The 19,647-nt window shown below is 47.7% G+C and overlaps 2 protein-coding genes across 3 annotated transcripts in view; one reads left to right on the top strand and one right to left on the bottom strand.

The window, feature by feature from the left end:
* Positions 1 to 6,153: 6,153 nt before the first annotated feature.
* ING1 (inhibitor of growth family member 1) lies at positions 6,154 to 13,848 on the bottom strand. The gene is made up of 2 exons (XM_035114480.3): positions 12,786 to 13,848; positions 6,154 to 8,032 (listed from the first exon to the last, which is right to left on the bottom strand). Exons 1-2 carry the CDS (start codon positions 12,925 to 12,927, stop codon positions 7,329 to 7,331), a joined length of 846 nt encoding a protein of 281 aa, XP_034970371.1. The 5' UTR covers positions 12,928 to 13,848; the 3' UTR covers positions 6,154 to 7,328.
* A 4,113-nt stretch (positions 13,849 to 17,961) lies between these two features.
* CARS2 (cysteinyl-tRNA synthetase 2, mitochondrial) overlaps positions 17,962 to 19,647 on the top strand; it is a 29,244-nt gene continuing 27,558 nt past the window's right edge. Inside the window, exon 1 of one of the 2 annotated variants that reach the window (XM_088667567.1) lies at positions 17,962 to 18,915. In XM_088667567.1, the coding sequence (XP_088523693.1) occupies positions 18,605 to 18,915 (311 nt within the window). In that variant the 5' untranslated portion in view covers positions 17,962 to 18,604. The remainder of the gene's footprint in view (positions 18,916 to 19,647) is intronic. The other variant, XM_035114490.3, reaches the window with a different exon arrangement.

The following is a 19,647-nucleotide window of genomic DNA, read 5'->3' as shown; positions in this document are numbered from 1 at the left end:
TTTTGGCTAGTGCCATTATATAGTTCAATCACTAGGTGGTGCTGGACTTTTTTGTATAGAGGTGGAGTTAGGTGCTTTCCTTGTTCAAGAGAGACAATACATGTAAATGTATTTACTAGCTTTCCTGTTTGTTGTGTTAGCGTCTAAGTTTTCCATGAAGATGCTCCTTGCCAGGAGATGGTCTGTTCCATTCTGTATCCGTTATAAAAACCGGCTCAGGGTCAAAATCACGGTGTGTGTGGCATTTTTAGGCCTCGTTCCCTCATGGACAAACTTTTGGGTGCTTACCAGTGGTGGATGGAGCAAGATGCAAAAGTGGGCAGGGGCTGCAGCTCAGTGGCAGAGCAGGTGTTTTCCACGCAGAGGAGGTCCCAAGTTCAAAATCTGGCCTCTCGAGGGAGGGTTGGGAGAGACTGGCTGAAAGCCTGGAGTGCTGCTGCCGGTCAGAGTAAACAATACTGAAATAGGTGGACCAATGGTTTTGCTTGGTATAAGGCAGCTTCCTATGTTCCTAGGTTTCTACATCAGCGTTTCTCAACCGGTGTTCCGCGGCACACTACTGTGCCGCGAGACGCTGGCTGGTGTGCCGCGACGAGAAGGGCGATTTGCATTGTCACGTCGCTGACCCGCTGGAAAGGAAGCCGGCCGGGTCACGACGCGAGGCGTGCGAGGTTAGTGACGTATATTGGCGGCCGCCAGGCACATGACAATGCAAATCGCCCTTCTCGTCGCCGCACGTCGCAGCAAAATTTAGAGCCGGCATCCAGCCGGAGGCCAGAGAGGGCGCCGCCTGGGGAGGAGGAGGCAGGCGGGGAAGGCTGCGCAGGGCTTCCCTTGGCCGGGCCAGAGCGGCGGCGGCTGCCTGGGGTGGCCGGGAGGGAGGCGGCGGCAGCTGCGCGCCCGTGTCTGTCCGCCTGGGGTCTGTGCGTGCCGTCTAACGTGTCCCCGCTCGCTCCGCAGGCTCTGCGCCTGGTGGGTCCGCCTGGCTACCGTGCAGCAGTTCTTCAGTGGCATGCTTTACGTCTCCCCTCCAAACTAAACTAAATATAGGGCGGCACAGAGTTGGTGTGCCGCGGGATTTTTTTTTATAGAACAAGTGTGCCGTGGCCCAAAAAAGGGCATGAGTCAGTAAATAGTATTTTAGAAAATATCTGCTTAATTAAATCTTCAATCCTACCTCTCAGTACAGTGGGGTGGGGAGATCATGTTGCACTAATATAGTCACTCTGGAAGAAATGCATTCCTATGGAGACCCTAGCCTAATTTTTCTTTTAATGACAGTACACTTTTTATTCAAGGTGCATTTCAACAATTTGAGCAACTGCATGCTTGATTTAAGGCTAACACGTTGAGAAACATGTGGATATTAAAATGTATTTGATGCCTCGTTTGGCACAAGAAATAGCACTTACAGTATTGTGCAATGACCAATCTGATTTTTTCTTGCACACTGCCAACAAAAGTAAATTACGATAATAATAATAATAATAATTATCATACTCGATCATAACTGAAATTATAGCCATCAGAGGAAAATGAAGAAAAAGCAATGCACTTGGCCTCAAAAGAATTTGCATGGAAGATAAATGCAACAACAAAGTCACAATGGTTGCAAGTCAACACAAAGAAGTGAGGGCACAACTTAAATTCCGAAGCAGTGTTGAAAAAAATCATGCTTGGTTTTAGTTAAATTTCTGTCTGAACCTTGGAGGTGCGAACGGCAGACACAATCAAAACTAGGACATTGGAGTAGGATGAACTTTTGTTCAAATGTCAACATATTTTGGGGGACAGAAGAGGGACAACAGCTAGGCTAGGCTTACACCAGGGTTCAGCAAACATTTTCAGCAGGGGGCCAGTCCACTGTCCCTCAGGCCTTGTGGGGGGGGGGGGACGGACTATATTATTTTTTGGGGGGGATGAACGAATTCCTATGCCCCACAAATAACCTAGAGATGCATTTTAAATAAAAGGACACATTCCACTCATGTAAAAACATGCTGATTCCTGGACCGTCCACAGACCTGATTTAGAAGGTGATTGGGCTGGATCCGACCCCTGGGCCTTAGTTTGCCTACCCATGGCTTACATCGTTACAGTTCACATGTCCCCCCCCCCCCTTCTTAATGTTCTTTATTGAGTTTTACATTGATTAAATATATACACTTTCCATTCGTTCTACAAAATATGTTAACTTATACACAAAGGTAAACCAAAATAAATTAATACTTCTTCGCAAGTGACTTCCCTCCACCTTATTGCGGATTCTTCCTTCTTCCTTATCTTTTTAACTGTTTTCCTTATTTCACTTCTCTTACGTAATATATGTTGTCTATCTGTTATTTACTTTGCAAACTTTAGTCAAAACACATCAAATATTTTGTCTGAGAACAATGGTTCTCCAGCTCCTCTTTAAAGCAACCCCACTCTTTTTTAAACCCTGTAGGGAATTAATGTGGGGCAAATGGCAGGTGGCTGGGCTGAGAAGGGGTTCAGCCCCAAGCAGTTTACTAAGAATTTACTAATTCAAGTGCCTTCTATAATATCACATCATGAACAGTTTAATCACCAACAGTTTTCATATCCCTTTAACATTTTTCTGCAGTTTTAAGTTGTTTGCCTTTTATCATTTATGTTTTTCTGCTGCCTTGACATTTCAGTGGGCAATTACTTGCGTCTCTTAAGAGAAATAGAACTTCAAGCATGACAGTGCTTGATAAATTGCTAAGCGCCTATGCCTAACACTCTTAAAGAAAGGCATGACAGTTTTAAAATTAACTTTGAACCAAATTTCTATGCTACCCAATGGAAGTCAGATTGCAAGTCAGATTGTCTGATTTTGTTTATGGAGCCATGCAGTCTGCCTAGAGATTGAATTCTTCCAAGCTTTATGAAGGTTGATCACCAAGGACAAGACTATGGCCCAGGTGATTGCAAAATCATTTTGAAATGTGTGTAACTTTCTCTCTTTCCCTTTATTTTTATATTTTCAAAGGAGTCACTGGCATTTAATGCCATAGGTGTATCTGTTCAGTACTGTAATAGCATGCCCATGTCCCAATCTTTGGAACATGTGTGCTAAGCCTAGTATGGCATTAGTTTCCTCTAGTGATCATTGTGCTTTAGCAGGTAACTTCCCGAGAGAAGTGGAGTGGAGAGACGGGAGGAAAGAGGCATGGGGGTAGGGGCCAACAATAAACTTTCTCTCTTTTTGGTAATATATGAGCCGAGCTTTTGCTTCAGCATCGTGTGGGTAGGTATCTTGATTTTGTTGGCATAGCAAGAAATCAGAGGGCCCAGGGCATAGTTGGTTGCAACTGATTGGTTGCATTGCGTTTTGTTTGGGGCAGGGCCTGCTGCTAGGTTAAGTTAACCAAATTGAGTTGATGTTGTCTGCTGGAGGGGTTATTGCATTTGTTTCACAAAAAACAACTACTAGAGAAAGTGGATGAGAAGATATACAGCAGTCTTTAGGCAAGGAGAGTTGCTTAAATCAGAACAGCAATATCTTCCCCAATGAAAAGAAGGAAAGATGGCTGCATATATTTTAATTTCTTATTGGGAGATCCCGCAGACATCTATTTCAAGTGTCTTTTTTTACAGCTGTTGTTCTGCTGCTACTAGATCTTTCAACTCAACAGGGACCTCTCCTGAAGTTTCAAGTGGGAAATATATGAGCAGACCCTCAGATCTTTTCCAGTCTGTTAATTTCCCAGAGGTATGAAGTGTCATGTAAAAGTACCGTGTTTCTCATATTTTAAGTCATCCCTACAAAATAAGCCATGGCAGGATTTTCCTGAGTTGAAGAAATATAAGACATACCCCAAAAATAAGCCGTAGTGGTGGGAGCAGGTCTGGATGGCGCCATGGAAGAGGAAGATGCCTGTCAGCGCCCGGAACCGGCTGCTGTTGCCCCTCCAAAATGTCCAGCAGCATGCACCGCGCCAAGCGCTGACCCGGCGGCGGGACTGGCAAGAGCCGCAGTGCGTGCTGCTCCAAGCCCCAACCCGGCGGCGGGACGCAGCAAGAGCCGCAGCGCGCGCTGCTCCGAGCCCCGACCCGGCGGCGAGACCCGGCAAGAGCCTCAGCGCACGCCGCGTGGAGCCCCGACCCGGCGGGACCCAGCAGCGTGCCCTGCTGAAGCGCCGACAACATGCGCAGCAGCAGCCAGTTCCGGGCGCCGAGCCGCGACAGGAAGAGGAGGGACGCAGCTACAACGACAAAAAACACCCGGCCGAGCCTTCATTGGCCGCCGCGGCTGCCACTCGCTGGTCCCTCCTCTTCCTGTCGCGCGCGCTGCAGGTCCCGCCGGTCCCGCCGCTGGGCTGGCGCTTGGCGCTGGCGCTGCTCCAAGCCCCAACCCGGCGGCGGGACGCAGCAAGAGCCGCAGCGCGCGCTGCTCCGAGCCGGGATCCGGCAAGAGCCTCAGCGCGCGCCGCGTGAAGCCCCGACCCGGCGGGACCCAGCAGCGTGCCCTGCTGAAGCGCCGACAACGCGCCCAGCAGCGCAGCAGCAGCCAGTTCCGGGCGCCGGACAGGGGAGGTACCATACTGTAATTTTTTAAAAAAATAATAAGACACCCCCCGAAAATAAGCCATAGGCTTATTTTCTTGAGAAAAAAAGATTATAAGACATGACTTATAATATGAGAAACACGGTATCAGCTCAGCTCTGCCAGATTTTTGGGGAGCACCCCTTGGCATATAAACCAGCAAGAAGTAACTATGAAGTTCATATATCAGTTTAATTTCCTAGATGATATTTACACAGCAGTAATGTTATTTTAGCACACTATACACCCAAACAGCATTCTGCGATAAGACTTTGCGGACACTGTACACGATAACCCTGGTGAAAACCACTCCAAGCTCCATCACAGTAACATATCTAGAAGGCACAAATCTTGTATCAGTTTCTACTTCCAAAGTCTCAAAACAGGCATTACGGAAACTAGTGTTTAACTTCAGCAGATATGAAACTGAGCTACTGGCTGCAGATTGAAGCTACAATGAGTGGTGACTTAACCCATGACTCTTTTAACAGAATAAAAATAAGCCATAAATGGTACAGAGACATGATTTTTTTTTTGTACGAGTTTTAAATATACATAGAATAAACAAAGGTACTGATCTTACTCAGTTCCATACCCTGGCTGTAATAGAGCCTTGACATGGTGGTGGCAGTAATACCACACTTTTTGGCAATTACAGGTTGTTTTGGATGAGGAAAAGGACGGACTGCATTCTGGCCAATACAATTAGGCCAGGAGGGATTGAGAAGAGATGGATAAAGGCGCTGTGAATAGGTAATCAAAGTGGTACTTGTTAGGCATTTGGGAAAGAGAACTGCAGCAGCAGTTTGTGTGCACAACTCCCACAATGAAAAGTGTTGGAGTGGAAATATATACTGACCCTGAAAGGGATCGAATTGTGGCAACCACTAGCACAACCGTCACGCCACTAGTGGGAGCCCTGTCCTTAATGTATTGCAACAGTCAAATCCAACAGGCTGCTTGTGCTGGTGGAAGCATTGTGCCGGGTTAATATACAACATTTTTGCATTGTCACGCCGCTATCACTTGTGCAACAAAATGCCAACTCTCTCACCTTTTGCACGAATGTTGCTTTGGATCTTTACGTACCTGTGTATCACGTACCTGGAATTAATTTCCTAGGTCAGTTTTATATTGAATTCCATCCAGGCTAGTGAGCTTCTTTCGGTGATAGCTTGTTTTGGTTTCCACGCTGGTCATGGATGATGTGAAATTCTTTTCTTTCCCAGCCGCCACAGAAATGTAGTGGACAAACCAAGAGGTAGGGACTGATGACTCTGTTCCTCCTCTTGCCGGCCTACTGTGTTTCCATGTTGGCTGCAAAAGAAAGGCAAACCCCATCTTTCGCAACCAGCACAGAAAGCTACCGGTAATGTGCTGGCAAAAGTGATCCATCCCTCCTCTGCCAGCCTGCTTGGTAGAAGGCATTCCCCCTCCCCAAGCCTCTTAGCAGACTTGTTAAAAAATGTTCATGATAATAACTATTCTTGCATACAAGGCTGTTCTAAGCCCTGTCTGTAAATAAAAAGATAAGACAGTCGCTTCCCTGCAGGCTCACAATCGAGCAGACACAACACAAGAAATGGGGAGGAAAACGGAAAGCAAGTGAACAAGCCTATCCAACTTGTTTAATTTATTCCTTAATATCACAGCTGTACAATTTTCATACATACAGAGAGAAATGCATATTGGCTACACCATGTCATGTGGATGCATTTCCAATTATAATACAGTTAAGTGCAACTCCACTTGAAAAATGTACATTTTTACAACTTATACAAAGTAAAGACTGCTACACTATTATCTGTGACAGTATAAAGCTTTGATTTATGTTAAGTTTCATTACTAAACCACTTCCTGGTTAAATACAAAATATACTAAATCATTTTAAAAAGGCCCTTGTGGTATTTGGCCAGTATATAAAATACGTTGTGTAAAATTTAACCTTTTGCACATTTTTTTAAAAAATAAGCTTGTAACTTGTAAGTTAAACATTTGTTATTGAGTTGCTAGAGTCTGACATGTAACAGGACCCATGCTGTAACTTTTTCTTTGCTATTGCATTGATCGTCACCAGAAGAAATGAGCACCCTGATCCTAAACACATCCCTTAGAAGCAAGTCCCATTGAAAGAAATGGTCCTCAATTCCCAGCAAGTTGTTTAAAATTGGGTGTAAGGCTGCAATCCTAAACCACTTTATTAGGAGTAGTTATGACCGAAAAAAAATGGAACTTATTTCCAAGTAAACGGCCATAATCCAACTCAAGAGTTAAGTGCACTTAAGCCCAGTGAAATCAATGAGCATAAATATACTACACTCTTATAATGGATTTGATTGATGTGTTTAGGACAAGTCTGCAATGCACTGCTAGTTTATTTAACAGACTATAGAACAATTTTCTGGAAAGAGCAACAGCATTCCCGTTTAAAGGGAAAAAAAGGAATGCTATCCAAAACATGTTTACTATCTACATTTTCATGGGGAGTTTAACCAACTTGTGGAAGTATGTTTTTAATAAAGATGAACCCAGACTTTACGTGCCAACTCCTTATCATCTCACTGTATGTTTGGGCCCAAAGAACCGTTTTGTTGTTGACAGCTGTATCAAAGGAAAAAACAAACATTTCCTCAGTCGCCATCCCTATTACAAGAATGCTTTGATTCGTAACCTCCTTAAAAAATATACATTTTACAATCCTGGCACCTCCACAAAAGGTGAGACAAAGAGAATAAATATTTGTTTTCACTCCGTTAATTATCCTCTGATTTGGAAACTACCTGTTGTAGGCTCTTTCTTTTTTAGATTTCTCCAGCGCTTTGTCCATAGTTTTCTCATTTTCTCCTCTGCATTTGGGACAGTACCACTTGCCCTTTGGTTTATGATTGAGTCCCACACACGAAAAGTGAAACCATTCAATTGGGCACTCATCATTATCACAGCCTATCATTTCTCCATAGGAGACCTGATTACACAGGCAATAGGTTGGCTCATTAGGGTCAATGGGGAGGTCGGCTGGAGAAGCCTCCCTCTCTGCTTTGGCCTTGGAACGCTTCTTTTTATTGGACTTTTTTGCTTTCTTCTCCTTAGGAGTTCCTGAGGTGATATCGTCGTGGTCGTGATTATTAGACGCATTCTCTCGGTTCTCATTATTTCTTTGCCGCCGGGACCGTTTGTTGTTGGGCTTCTCGGCCTGAGTGATTGTCTCGCTCTTTGACTTATCTTGGTTAGTTTTGCCACTGTTTCCAGTAGTGTCATTGGTCTCCTGGCAGGTCTCAAACAGTTCTACGTGGCTGTCAACTTGCCTGGTTCTGTTCTCAACAAGTTCTACCATCTGGCTGACAATCTGAATCTTCTCGTCTCCCAGTTCTTGACTCCGGATCAGGGCTCTCTGTATTAAGTGCAACAGCCTCCTCTTTTGTACTGCATCGGTCTCTCGTTTGAATTTTTCGTAATAATCATCCAGCTCCTTTAGGATCTCTGTGAAGAAAGAATAGGATTATATTATTTCCCAACCTCATGCATAATACAGCAGAAGCACTTGAGCTTTGTCACAGATATGTCATCAATAATAATAATAATAATATAATTATTATAATAATAATTAATAATTAATAATTAATAATAATTAATAATAATAATAATAATTTATTTATACCCCACCCATCTGGCCGGGTTCCCCCAGCCACTCTGGACGGCTTCCAACAAAACAGAAATTCTAAAATACAGAAATCCATCAAACATTAAAATACAGAAATCCATCAAACATTAAAAGCTTCCCTAAACAGGGCTGCCTTGAGATGCCTTCTAAAGGTCTGGTAGTTGTTGTTCTCTTTGACCTCTAGTGGGAGGGCATTCCACAGGGTGGGTGCCACTACCGAGAAGGCCCTCTGCCTGGTTCCCTGTAACTTGGCTTCTCGTAGTGAGGGAACCGCCAGAAGGCCCTCGGAGCTGGACCTCAGTGTCCGGGCAGAACGATGGGGGTGGAGACGCTCCTTCAGGTATACCGGACCGAGGCCGTTTAGGGCTTTAAAGGTCAACACCAACACTTTGAATTGTGCCCGGAAACGTACTGGGAGCCAATGTAGGTCTTTCAGGACCGGTGTTATGTGGTCTCGGCGGCCGCTCCCAGTCACCAGTCTAGCTGCCGGTTTTGGGGTTTTTTTTTGGGGGGGGGGAAACACCTAAAACTTTCCACACTTTAAAGTGTGGATTCTAAACACAGGTACTCTGAGGTGAGTTGCATTGAAATATGTCCCATATAGAACAAAATAATGGAACTCCTTTCCTAGGGAGGCTTGCTCCACCCTATGTTTACTATCTTTGGCAGTAGTCTTATAGCAAGACCTTCTGGGGTGAGCAGGGCTAGGATCTAACACAGGCACCCCCAAACTGCGGCCCTCCAGATGTTTTGGCCTACAACTCCCATGATCCCCAGCTAACAGGGCCAGTGGTCGGGGAAGATGGGAATTGTAGTCCAAAACATCTGGAGGGCCGAAGTTTGGGGATGCCTGATCTAACACATCTCTGCCTGAGCAGGGAGGTTCCTGGTGCAGTCCCATTCCCATCCCCTACTCAGCACAGATAGGCCTGCATATCTCTCTAGCTCAGCCTGGGCCCATTAGGTGGGTGTCAAGCTGGTATTAAGTCATCAAAAAGGGGCATTGCTTGGGATAAGACAGGTGGGAGGATTTAGGCTGCACCCTAAGCCCATTCAGCATGCTCACTGTGAATTGGAAGCCCAGCACTAAGTCAGGGGGAAAGTGGCATAGCTCAAGCTCTGTTTAAAGGCTTCTTTCCTCTCTGCTAGGGTTAGGCCAGCTCAACCAATGGTGGACTGGACTGGGGCGAATTTTTTTTTGCCAACCCTTGCTTTACACCCAACTTAACACCAGGTTCTTTGTGTACAGGCTTGCCCTGCCTAGCAAGCAAAAGCTGTGCTTTTCCAGTGGGCTGACAAGACAGTTTGTGGGAATGCTTTGATGACATTCTGCTTGTTTTCTATCTGGAGCTTAACAACTGCATTCTTGCCTCTGTTTTGCTTATGGTGTTTTGTTTTGTGTTTTGTGAGGTGCCTTGGAGAACTCTTTTTCCTTTTTTAAAAAGGTCAATTACCTAAAACACTTAATCAACATTTAAAACGTTTGAATACGCACAGGAATGCACTTTATTTTAAAAGCATGCTGCATACTAAGTAAACAAGCCCTCTTTCTGGGCAAATTGCAAGGTGCAGCTCAACCTCACTGACATCAGCTTGGGTCTTACTCCCAGGTAAGTGCTGGGCACAGGGTTGCAAGCCCAAGTCCACTTTACCCAGTCAGAGAAAAGGGTGGAGTAGAAGTAGATATATAAAATATAAGAGAATTGGTAGTTTAATAGGTTTGAATTCATGTTTACAATGGGCAAAACATAAGTAATGTAATATAGCAGCTCTATATAGTAAGAAAAGAACACCATGGAAGCTTGGGTGGGAAGTCAATGGATATGAGAGATTGGTGGTAAATGTTGTTTAAAAGAATTTGCAAAATCTGAAAAATTAATTAAAAAGCTTGTGGTTAAAAAAATGAATATATAACAACTTCCGTTGCTTCGCATTTTAAAAGACGTGTGCGTAGCAGGTGTCTCGCGTGTACCAAAACACGTAACGTGTGAAAGGAACGAAGCAACAAAAAGGGGGGAAGTTGTTTTTTTACAACAAGAGTGTCGGTTTAGGTTACCTCCCGGTGCCAGAGCGCGCACACGGTGAAAAACCTGAAGAAATAAAATAAAACAAAATTGCTAATGGTAAATGCCGGCGAGCATAAATGCTGGAGGAGCAAAGCAACAGGGCGAAGAGCCGGAAAGGGTTAAAAGAAGTAACTACATGCCCCGCCCCTTCACAAAAAAGGGTCTCCGCGCCCACTGAGCCATTGGATGAGGGTCCTGTTTATCACACCCACCTACCCGGGCCCTCAGCCAACCAGAGAACCCCTGCCGCCCTTGCCCCGCCTCCTCCTTTTCGGGAGTGAGGCCACACCCTCCCCACGGGATGCGTCTTCATGGTCCATTGTTCTTAGAAGGGAAGTGGCCGTGTTAAGAGCCGTTTCTCTCCTCCCACCCCCGCCGCCTTTTTACGGCTTCTTCAGCCGAACGTACGCGAGCAGAAGAATCAGCTCGGCCGGCCAATCACCACCCGGCAACTCCAAGCAGTGCCCGCCTCAGACTGAAGCAAGCCATACGGAGTAAAGATTCAGGTCCAATAGCCCGCCCTCTGCCTTAAGAGCGTCTCCTCCAATCGAAAGGGAAAGCCCCAAGCGAATCTCCACCCGCTTTAAGCCAGCGTTCCAATCAGATGTTTGAAGGCGGAGCGACTGCGACCCTCATATTTCTACATCCACCCGTCAGTCACTATTAGCGTTCGACGCTTCCTGCAACTAGAGGAGCCAATCAGAGACTGAGAAGCGGACGGGGCAGTTCGAACTATTACAACAAACCTCCCACTGCTCTCTCTCTCTCCTTCGCTCCCCCTCCCTCCCTCACCCGGTTTCCACCGTTCGCTTTCGTCAGCGCCACTAGGAGGGGCTTCGTAGAGAATTCAGCGGGACCAATAACCGGGCAACAGGGCGGGGCCACGGCTGTTTCATGAGGGAAGTTCTGGCCAATAATGGAAAAATGGAGGCGGGGCGGGCACAACAGGGTAATGACGGTGAATATAAAAGCCGCTGTGACGGCGCTTCTCACTCTTTCTAGAGCTGAAGCGCGAAGGTGCCTCCCTTTAGCGCAGTACGGAGTGCTTGTAGCTGGTTGAAATGCCCGCCCTTGTCCTTTAAAACAACAGCCCCCCCCCCTCATCCCCTAACCACGCAGCCAAGCCCTCAAGTTTTGATGTTTCCTCACTTTCTTTATCTGGCGCTTCTCCTCTCTCCCTGTTTACGACACATTAAAAACTCGTCCACGAAAGGTCTCGAATGGATACTTGCTGCGTTCTCCCTCCTCACCCCCCACTCGCTTCATAAGCACAGCAATAGCCTGCCAGGTTTCCAACCCCACTTCCTCGCCCCTGGAGAAAAAAGGGGGAGCTGAATGTGTAACGGGCACCCCTGTGTCACCTCTACCACCGGCAACAGTGGCACTCTTTCCACCCCCCCCCCGCATTTTACCTCTCTCAGCTCCAAGTGACAAAGGACCTTTCGAGCCCCCTCAATAACTAAAAAATAAAATAAAAACCCCACCATTTCCCTGGCTGCAGACTTGAGTGCGGGAGAAGACAGCCTCCCCTCCCCTCACCGCCAAAAAAGGGCTAGAAAATACTGTATGAGTTTCAGCACAGGGAGGAAAAGAAAAAGAGAGAGGGAGGGAAGGAAGGAGGGGGGGGTCACTCAGCAAAGCAGTACATCCCCAACCCACACAGTATTTATATAATCTTTTTCTCTTTCCATAGTCTCTCCTTCTCTCCCCCCTCCTCGGCTCCCCGGTTTACAGATACTTGACAGGAGAGGACTGTTTTAAAAGCAAATGCCCATTGAAAAAAAGAAGAAGCGAAGGCAACAAGCCCTGCCCACCCCCCATTCCACTCTCTATCTAATCCTCCCTCCCCTCCCTTACTAGCACCCTCTCTCCTACTACAGCCATTGCGAAGGCTAGAAATTCCTCAATGTTGTAACTGTGATCGCTGCCCCCCTTCTTTTTACCCTCTTTCTTCCAACACCCCCCTACACACACACCGCTGTCCCGCTGTCCCCACAAAACATACTCTCTCAACCCAGAAAAGAGAAACAGCCGCCTCAGTGCCCCATGCGTCCTGATCCTCCAGCCCCTCCTCTGCCCTTTCTGCTGCCGCCGCCTTTTTTGTCAAGCAATTTTTAAAAAAAACCTTAAAAGCAAAGTCCTTGTTTTAATAACAGGAGCCCCAAAGAAGACCTTTTGTTCCGCCCCAAGGAAGGGAAGGGGAGGGAAGCACACACACACACACACACAACCCACCCCTCCATCTATCTCTGCAGAGCAGCCCCCTTCTCCTCCTCGAATCTTTTCGCCCCCCTTTCCTTTTGCCTTCTCACAAAATAAATAAATAAGATTTTCAAAGCTTTGCCATCCGCTTCGGGATGAGACCGGGGAGAGGGGGTGGTGGTGGTGGAGAGAGAGAGAGAGAGATCAACCCTGCAGAAAAGGCAAAATAATAAAAATAACCACCATCTATGTTGCTTCTACGTACTCTCCCGCACACGAACACATAAAGGAGAAAAGCACTTACCTTGATATTTGGCGTCAATTTCCCTCATCAGGGAGACATTTCTCTGCAGATCGAAGGGCAGAGATTCGATGGAGTCCAGGTAATCCTCCACATAGTTCGCTAAATGAAGCTGCTCTCCGTTTGCAGGGTTCAACATTTTCATCCGGCCGAAAATTGTGAGTATAGATATATCTATATCTATCTCTCTCTCCTTCTCCTCCTCCTCTCCTCTCACCCCTAAATGGGCGAGAGTTTTCCTTTCAAACACAGCAGCCCCCAATGGCAGAGTCTCCGTCCTCGCCGCTCCTCTTTTCCGTCCTCCTGTTCCTTCGGATCTCACAAAAAAGGAGAAAAGAACCCACTCCAAAAAGAGGGGGGGAAAAGAAAAAGAGCGAGCGAGCTACATCTGAGTCCTTTTCTTCCCAGAGTAGAAAGGCAGGCAGGCAAGGCAAGGCAGGCGCGCGCACACACACACACACAGCCCGAGAGTCCCTACAGCCTCAGAGCAGCCGTAGCAGCTGATTGAATGGCTGTCGTTGTCGGTAACTCACCAAGGAGGTGGTACGAACAATCGGAGAGGGATTTGTGTGTGTGTGTGTACAAGAGACGGGAGGGGAAAGGAGAGGAAGATTATTATTTTTAAAAAAAGACAAATACGATCTGTTCTGTTCTGCCTACAGATAGGCAGAAGGGGCGGAGAAGCTCCTCTCGGCGAATGCAGCTGCTGCTCCTGTTCCGCCGGTGGGTATGAATGCCGCCTTCTCCCCTACGCGCCGCACTTGATCCAACGTGGAAAACCCAAATACCAGTTTCAAACACTTGGGAAACATTCAGCCCCGCCGCCTAGGGCGCATGCGCACCACTCCCATCTACAGTACCTTGAACACCACCACCATCAACCCCCCCCGCTCCCTCCCTCCCCGCCGCGACACTAAACAGCGGAGGCGCTCGATGTGCTTCTCTATCTGTATAATCGTTGCATTTCCCTGCCTCGCTACTGGCGGAGAAGGAAGTGAGGAGACACGGGTGGGGGGGGGAGGAAGCAGCAGCAGGCAGCTCGCTCGCTGCTGAGATGCGCGGATCCTGGGTGTCGTGTGCATGCGAGAGCAAAACAACTCTTCCTCCCCCACCGATGCAGACGTGCCTCACGCATGGAGGGGCCGGGAGTTGGAACTGTGTGCTTGCTTGCGGCTTCCGTGAATGCACACGCATGCCAAAGGATCCACCGCGCCGGCTGCATCGCAGAGTGGCAGCAACTTAAGGCAGCAGCGGAGGCCTTCCGTGTCTTCATTATTTGTTGCTGTTTGACTTAAAGCAAAGCAGGAGAGCGAGTTAGCGAGGGGTGTTCTCCGCTTAAGTGCGCGGGGGGAGGTTAACCCTGGCGCTTTTGCACACATGCTTGGAAACACGCGTGAAACTCCCGAGGATGGCCAGGATTGCTGCGAGCGAGCGAGCCCCGGTTTCTGACAACGAAAGGACCGAGGGAGGCGTGTTGTGTTGTGTGGGGAGGGTGCGCTGTGAAAGGCACGATGCTCTCTACACACATGCACACACACATCCCTTCCCTTTAGTTTGCAGGACTCCCCCCCCCCCGGCTTAAAACAGGCAGCCTCCCCCCCCTTCCCTCCTTGAAAACTAACAACCGGAGCAACCGCATCGAGAACTATAATCCAAGTTAAAGGCAGCGCCTCTGGCCAATCGCGGCTCAGCCTCGCGCTCCACCCCTCCGCTTCGGCCGCCCAATGGGAGGTCGCGGGTTTATGGTGCTGGAGGAGGTAGGGTGGTCCGGAAGAGAGCGAGCGACGAGCAAGGCAGCGGCGCGTGCGCACACCGTCATCCATGGAACGAGAAAATGGAGGGTGCGAAGCGGGAGGAGGCGGGGTGCAAGGGGACTACATTTCCCAGCAGCCTTTTCTTTCTTTTCTCTCCCGCACCGCAGGCCGCATGCGCATGGGTTGTGGCCATTGCAGTCCTGACATAGGGGTACCCCCACTGCTTTTTAAGGTTGCCTGATCTGAAAATCAAGGCACACTCGGCTGCAGAAAACAAAAGGAGGGGGACGCGTGAGGAACAAGGTTACTTAGTGCCCGGCAGTTATTTGCCGGTGTTAATTCATTCAGATGTATTCCTCACCCACTCCCCGTAGCCTGGGAATGGAAGTAGCTGGTGCTAAATAGGCGTGCTGCTGCTGGTTCGAAAGAGGCGTTGCGATTTAGGGCACATGGGTGAAGGGAAGGAGATTTGGGGACTTGGGATCGCTGGAAAAATGTGGCCGGGAGCGGGGGGGGGGGGGTGGAATAAAAAAAGGCCTCTGCAGCTGGAAAGTGGTAGCAAATGCCATACTTCTCAAAAGGTTCCTGCTACCGGCTGCTCTCGCCCGCTATAGATCTCGAACGGAAAAGGCAAAATGTTTTCACAACTGGGTTTGTGTGAGCACTTTCCACAACCCAACCTCACTGGGTTGTCGGCAGGATAAACTTAGGGTTTTAATGCACGCTGTAGCCTGGGATGCTGTATAAAAAATAAACAAGAAAGACGATTTGTTTTTAAAAGCAAAGCAAGAAAGCAAACTTATCGCGATTTCCTGCAAACGGCTTCTCTTAAAAGTATACGGAGGATGCGCAGCAGCCGCTGTCTTGCATTTAACATTTTTAAAAGCGCGATATTCCTGAATGGCACTACGGGGATGCCTGCATACTCTGCGCAAGCGGGGTGGCGGCAGCAATGCCCACTTGGGGCGGGGGTGGGGGGGGGAAAGAGTACTAATCCGGCAGGCGAGGAACAGGATCACCAGGGACCATTACGATCCGCAGCAAACTCTTCGCCCACCATAAAGAAGAGTCAGGAAGACGCATCAGCCACCTTCGCTGCTCATTACTTAGCTCAGCTTCTGGAAATAGCATTGCCAAAACCGCGGGGGTGGTGGGAGAGATGCCTTCCTTTAAAAGCATTGGACCTGTATCCATTCCAAACGGCTCGGTATTTCCCTCTCCAAAGCGCGATTAGGGGGTGGGGTAGATTTCCAAAGGAAGCAGCTTCTTTTATTCTATCCTGTCCTTCACACCCCGTTTCCAAGAACAGGGATCTGGATTTGCCCAAATAAGCTCGTTTAAGAGTTTCCCTGATCCGCCGCCACCGCCGCGCCGCTTAAGCCATGATAAAATAGTGGTGGATCTCGCTGGTAGCAGAAGGGGAGGAGCTCTCCCAAAAGACACGGTGCTTTGTTGTCTTCCACGTCTCCACCGGCTAGCAGGAAGGTTCAATTTTCCTTTCTGCATTTTCTGCACCAGGCAACAATGGCTATTACATGTAAGAAGCAAGAAACACCCACACATCAGCCCCCTAAAAAAACCTTGAAGCCCATTGGCTAAGTCATGAAAGACACACTCCTCTCCTCCCCCCAATCTCTCCCGCCTTTCGCTTCCCGGAATCTGCAGCCTGTAATTTGTTAATTTTTCCTTTACTCTTTCTCTCCCTCCTGCATTTTTTAGTTCTGTCTGGTAGAAAGCGAAACAAAGTAGGATTTCCTAAAAACGATGCTCAGTGCTTTACAGTCTTCTGGAACTCAAGAGAAACTATGGCTCCAAATCTAGACACACTTACCTGAGAGTAAGCTCCATTGAACTCAGTGGAGTTTACTTTGAAGTACCGGTATAGGTTTGCAGGGTTAGTATTTGTATGGTCAGTCTATTGGACAGCACAGTACAGTTTGGGGCAGGAAGATTTTTCTCAACTTGGGTGGCCTCAACCCCCCCCCCAACCTAGAAATTAGATCTGTTGATTAGCCCCTTAATTTAGCCTCATTTACTCCAGTTTAACGAAAATAATGCTGTTGACTTAGACAAAACATAAATCAGGTGTTTTTTATTGTGTTCTCTTAAACTGCTGCATGCATTACAGTAAACGTTATTTTTTGCGCACATAGTTGTGGATGCAATGAAACAGAACACGTTATACAAAGATACAAGCATTGGATCCAGATTAAGGCTGCAAATCTGTACACATTTACCTGGGAGCATGTCCCATTGAACTCAAATGTAACGAGAAATTTTCCTGCAGTCACATCAGGTTTTGGTGGGTAGGTGGGGTGACCTGACTGCAGGAAAATTTATCAGGTTACATTCAGGAATCCTGAAGAAAATGATAGGATACCCGTGGGCCCATTTCCTTGTCTGGTTGTAGAACAGTGGGTGCTTCTTGACTTGGGGTGTGTGTGAGAGAGAGAGAGAGATTCAAACACATACTGGAAAATTCACCTTGTGCAGAAGACTCTTGTGATGACTTAAATGCACTTTTTAAAGTACATGTGATTTTGGACTACCACTGAATTTAATCGAAGATAAAAATGCTTACCTTCATCTGGATTGTGCCCTTTTAAAAAAAACCTGCATTGCTACTGGGAGATGCTGATTTCAATAGCGTATTGGATGCTGTAGTAGTGTAAAACCCCATCTTGGGGAAGAACACCTAGTTGGTGTTACCAAGAACACCTATTTGGGACCCCACTTGTTTGGCACACCAAAGGCAAATACCTGCTGCCAACTCGTCATGGACAAGACCAAGGACAAATGGACTTTCAGAGGCGTGATCCATTTCTGTACTCCAAAGTATGTCACATTGTGTTCTGTGGAGCTTCCTCCCTAGTCTTGAACTGCAGCCTTAATTAGACTCATCTAAATGACTCAACAATTAAAAAAATGATTGGGTGTAGAGGCCCAAGTGCTGCAAAATGATGTAAATGAGCCATTGACAAGAATATATTCTGGACTGGCCACCTCAATAAAAGCTATCAACCTTTTCTGTTGATCTTCTCCCTGGGAATAAGTGGACTGGTGCAAAATACTAATAATCAGGAAATGTTTAGGCATTTATAGGAATCCTGGCTAATTTTTCTCCTATAATTACTACAAGGCAATACAGTAATAAGTACCGCAGTAATCAAATAACACATTTTCTTTTAAATTTATCCCCCTCCCCAATACCTTGCACTCTGTAAAAAACAACAACAACCTGATTCCAAAAATTAAGATCCTGCTTCCCCTTAATAACTTTGCTATGCGATGCTCATTCAGATTTGAAACTTTGCTCTTTGTAGACGTGGAGCGAGGCTATTGCTAAAACCAACTGCCGCCGTCTCCCGCACTCGGAGCTCTCCGGTTTTTTTTTTACATTTTACGGTGCTGACCAGATCCGTTCCACCGACTTCAAAAAAAAAAGGATGTCGCGGGGCGAGGGAGAGGAAGGAAGCCTACGCGCCTAAGGCGCCCTTTCCCAGCAATTCAGTCTCCTCGAAGGACTTCACGCGCGCATTGCGTCGGAAGCTATACTTTTATCTGCTAAGGACGGTCGCGCTATTTCCAAGGTCGGTGGGAACCGGGAGAGAAGGGGATTTGGAAAAAGAGAAGAGGGGAGGGAATGCGAAAGCCATTGCAGCCGAGGCGCTGTTCTACCAGCGCGGCAAGCAAACAAACGCCTCCTCCTTCCCTCCGCTTTCCCCTTCCAACTTCAGGCAGAGAAGGCTCCTCCTTTTCCTGCTGGGTTTTCTGGCTGTAGCCGCACAGGCGCCGCCGTCTGTTGCTACAGGCGCGGAAGGCTGTGCGCGTCTCCCTTTCCTCTTCCGAGTGGTTCCGGCGTCGCGTAGCGCCGCCCTGGTTACGCCAAGGAGGAGGCCCTCGCCGGGGCGCGCTGTCTCCTCATTGCATTTCTGCAGCCCGATCATGCGGGCTCTGCAGCCCGTGACTTTGCTGGCTTGCGCGCAAAGCGGCTGATTTGTAAAGAGGAGCCGGGAAACCAAACCAAAAGCGCCCCAAAAACAGGCTTGGGTGCCGCCGTCGAGGAGCATGTTTCGCGCTTGGTTCCTTCCTTGGCGCGCCAGCGGCGGCGGCTGCTCCTCCTCCTGCTCGCAGTGTCTGGGTTTCAGGCGGTATGGGAGACTGGCCCTCCTCCGCCTTTCAGCGGGCGAAGGTGCTTCAGCTGCTGAAGGCAAGCATCTGCTGGGCGTCGCTTCCCGAAGAGCAAGGTGCAGCGGCGGTCCGGAACGCGGGACCAAGTGGATCAAGCCCGCGGGCCGGGACAGCGGCATCCAGGCGTACAACAGCCTGAGCAGAAGGAAAGAGCCTCTCATCCTGCGAAACGCGGATGTGGTGACTTGGTTAGAATACTTAGAAAATTGTGCTCCTATACTTTTTAATTTATTCCCCCCCCCTTGCCGGGACACCTTCATGGCTAGCAATAAAATGGATAGGTGGGATTCCTCTCCGCCCCCCACCCCCAGCAGTGAAGAGGGAAAAGTGTCACCTGTTGAGATGTTGCAGAGTTTAGAAACACAGGTACTAAGCTCCCAGGGGACCTAGTAATTAGTAATGCAGTACATTTGGGTCTAGCTAAATATTAAAAACCAGCAAGAGTTGTGGCACAATCCTTGGGTGCTTTATGTGGAAGTAAGTTGGATTGAACTTACCATTAGGTGTGCGCAGGATTTATTTGTGGGGTTTTGCTCAGTAATCTTACCCATAGCTATATGTGGCCTGCGCTTTTAAAAAATTGAAACCAGAATTGCACCATGGCATAATGGACACAGATTTTGAGAGAGGTAGGGAAGCAATTTCTCAGAAGATGTGCAAGTAGGGAGAAGGCTGAGACACGGTTGAGAACAGGGACACTGAATAGAACAGATGTGAGTTAAAAAATGGGGAACTCTAGGTGTTGGGTACCTCTAGGAAACAAGGGACAGAATGACAGAAAGCTTTAGGCAGCTGTAAGGATGCTGGGCAAGGACCAAGCCCAGAAACATCATATTGTTTGCTTAACAAAGACTTACTTTTTCGGTGTCGGGGAAATTCGTTTCCCCTACTGTGCCTAAAGTGAGCTCCAAGTTCAGAGG

This window comes from Zootoca vivipara, chromosome 4 (assembly GCF_965207765.1).
Source record: "Zootoca vivipara chromosome 4, rZooViv2.hap1.1, whole genome shotgun sequence".
NCBI classification, from domain to species: domain Eukaryota; kingdom Metazoa; phylum Chordata; class Lepidosauria; order Squamata; family Lacertidae; genus Zootoca; species Zootoca vivipara.
The sequence above is the reverse complement of the archived record's forward strand: the minus strand, read 5'-3'. Positions and strand labels throughout refer to the sequence as shown.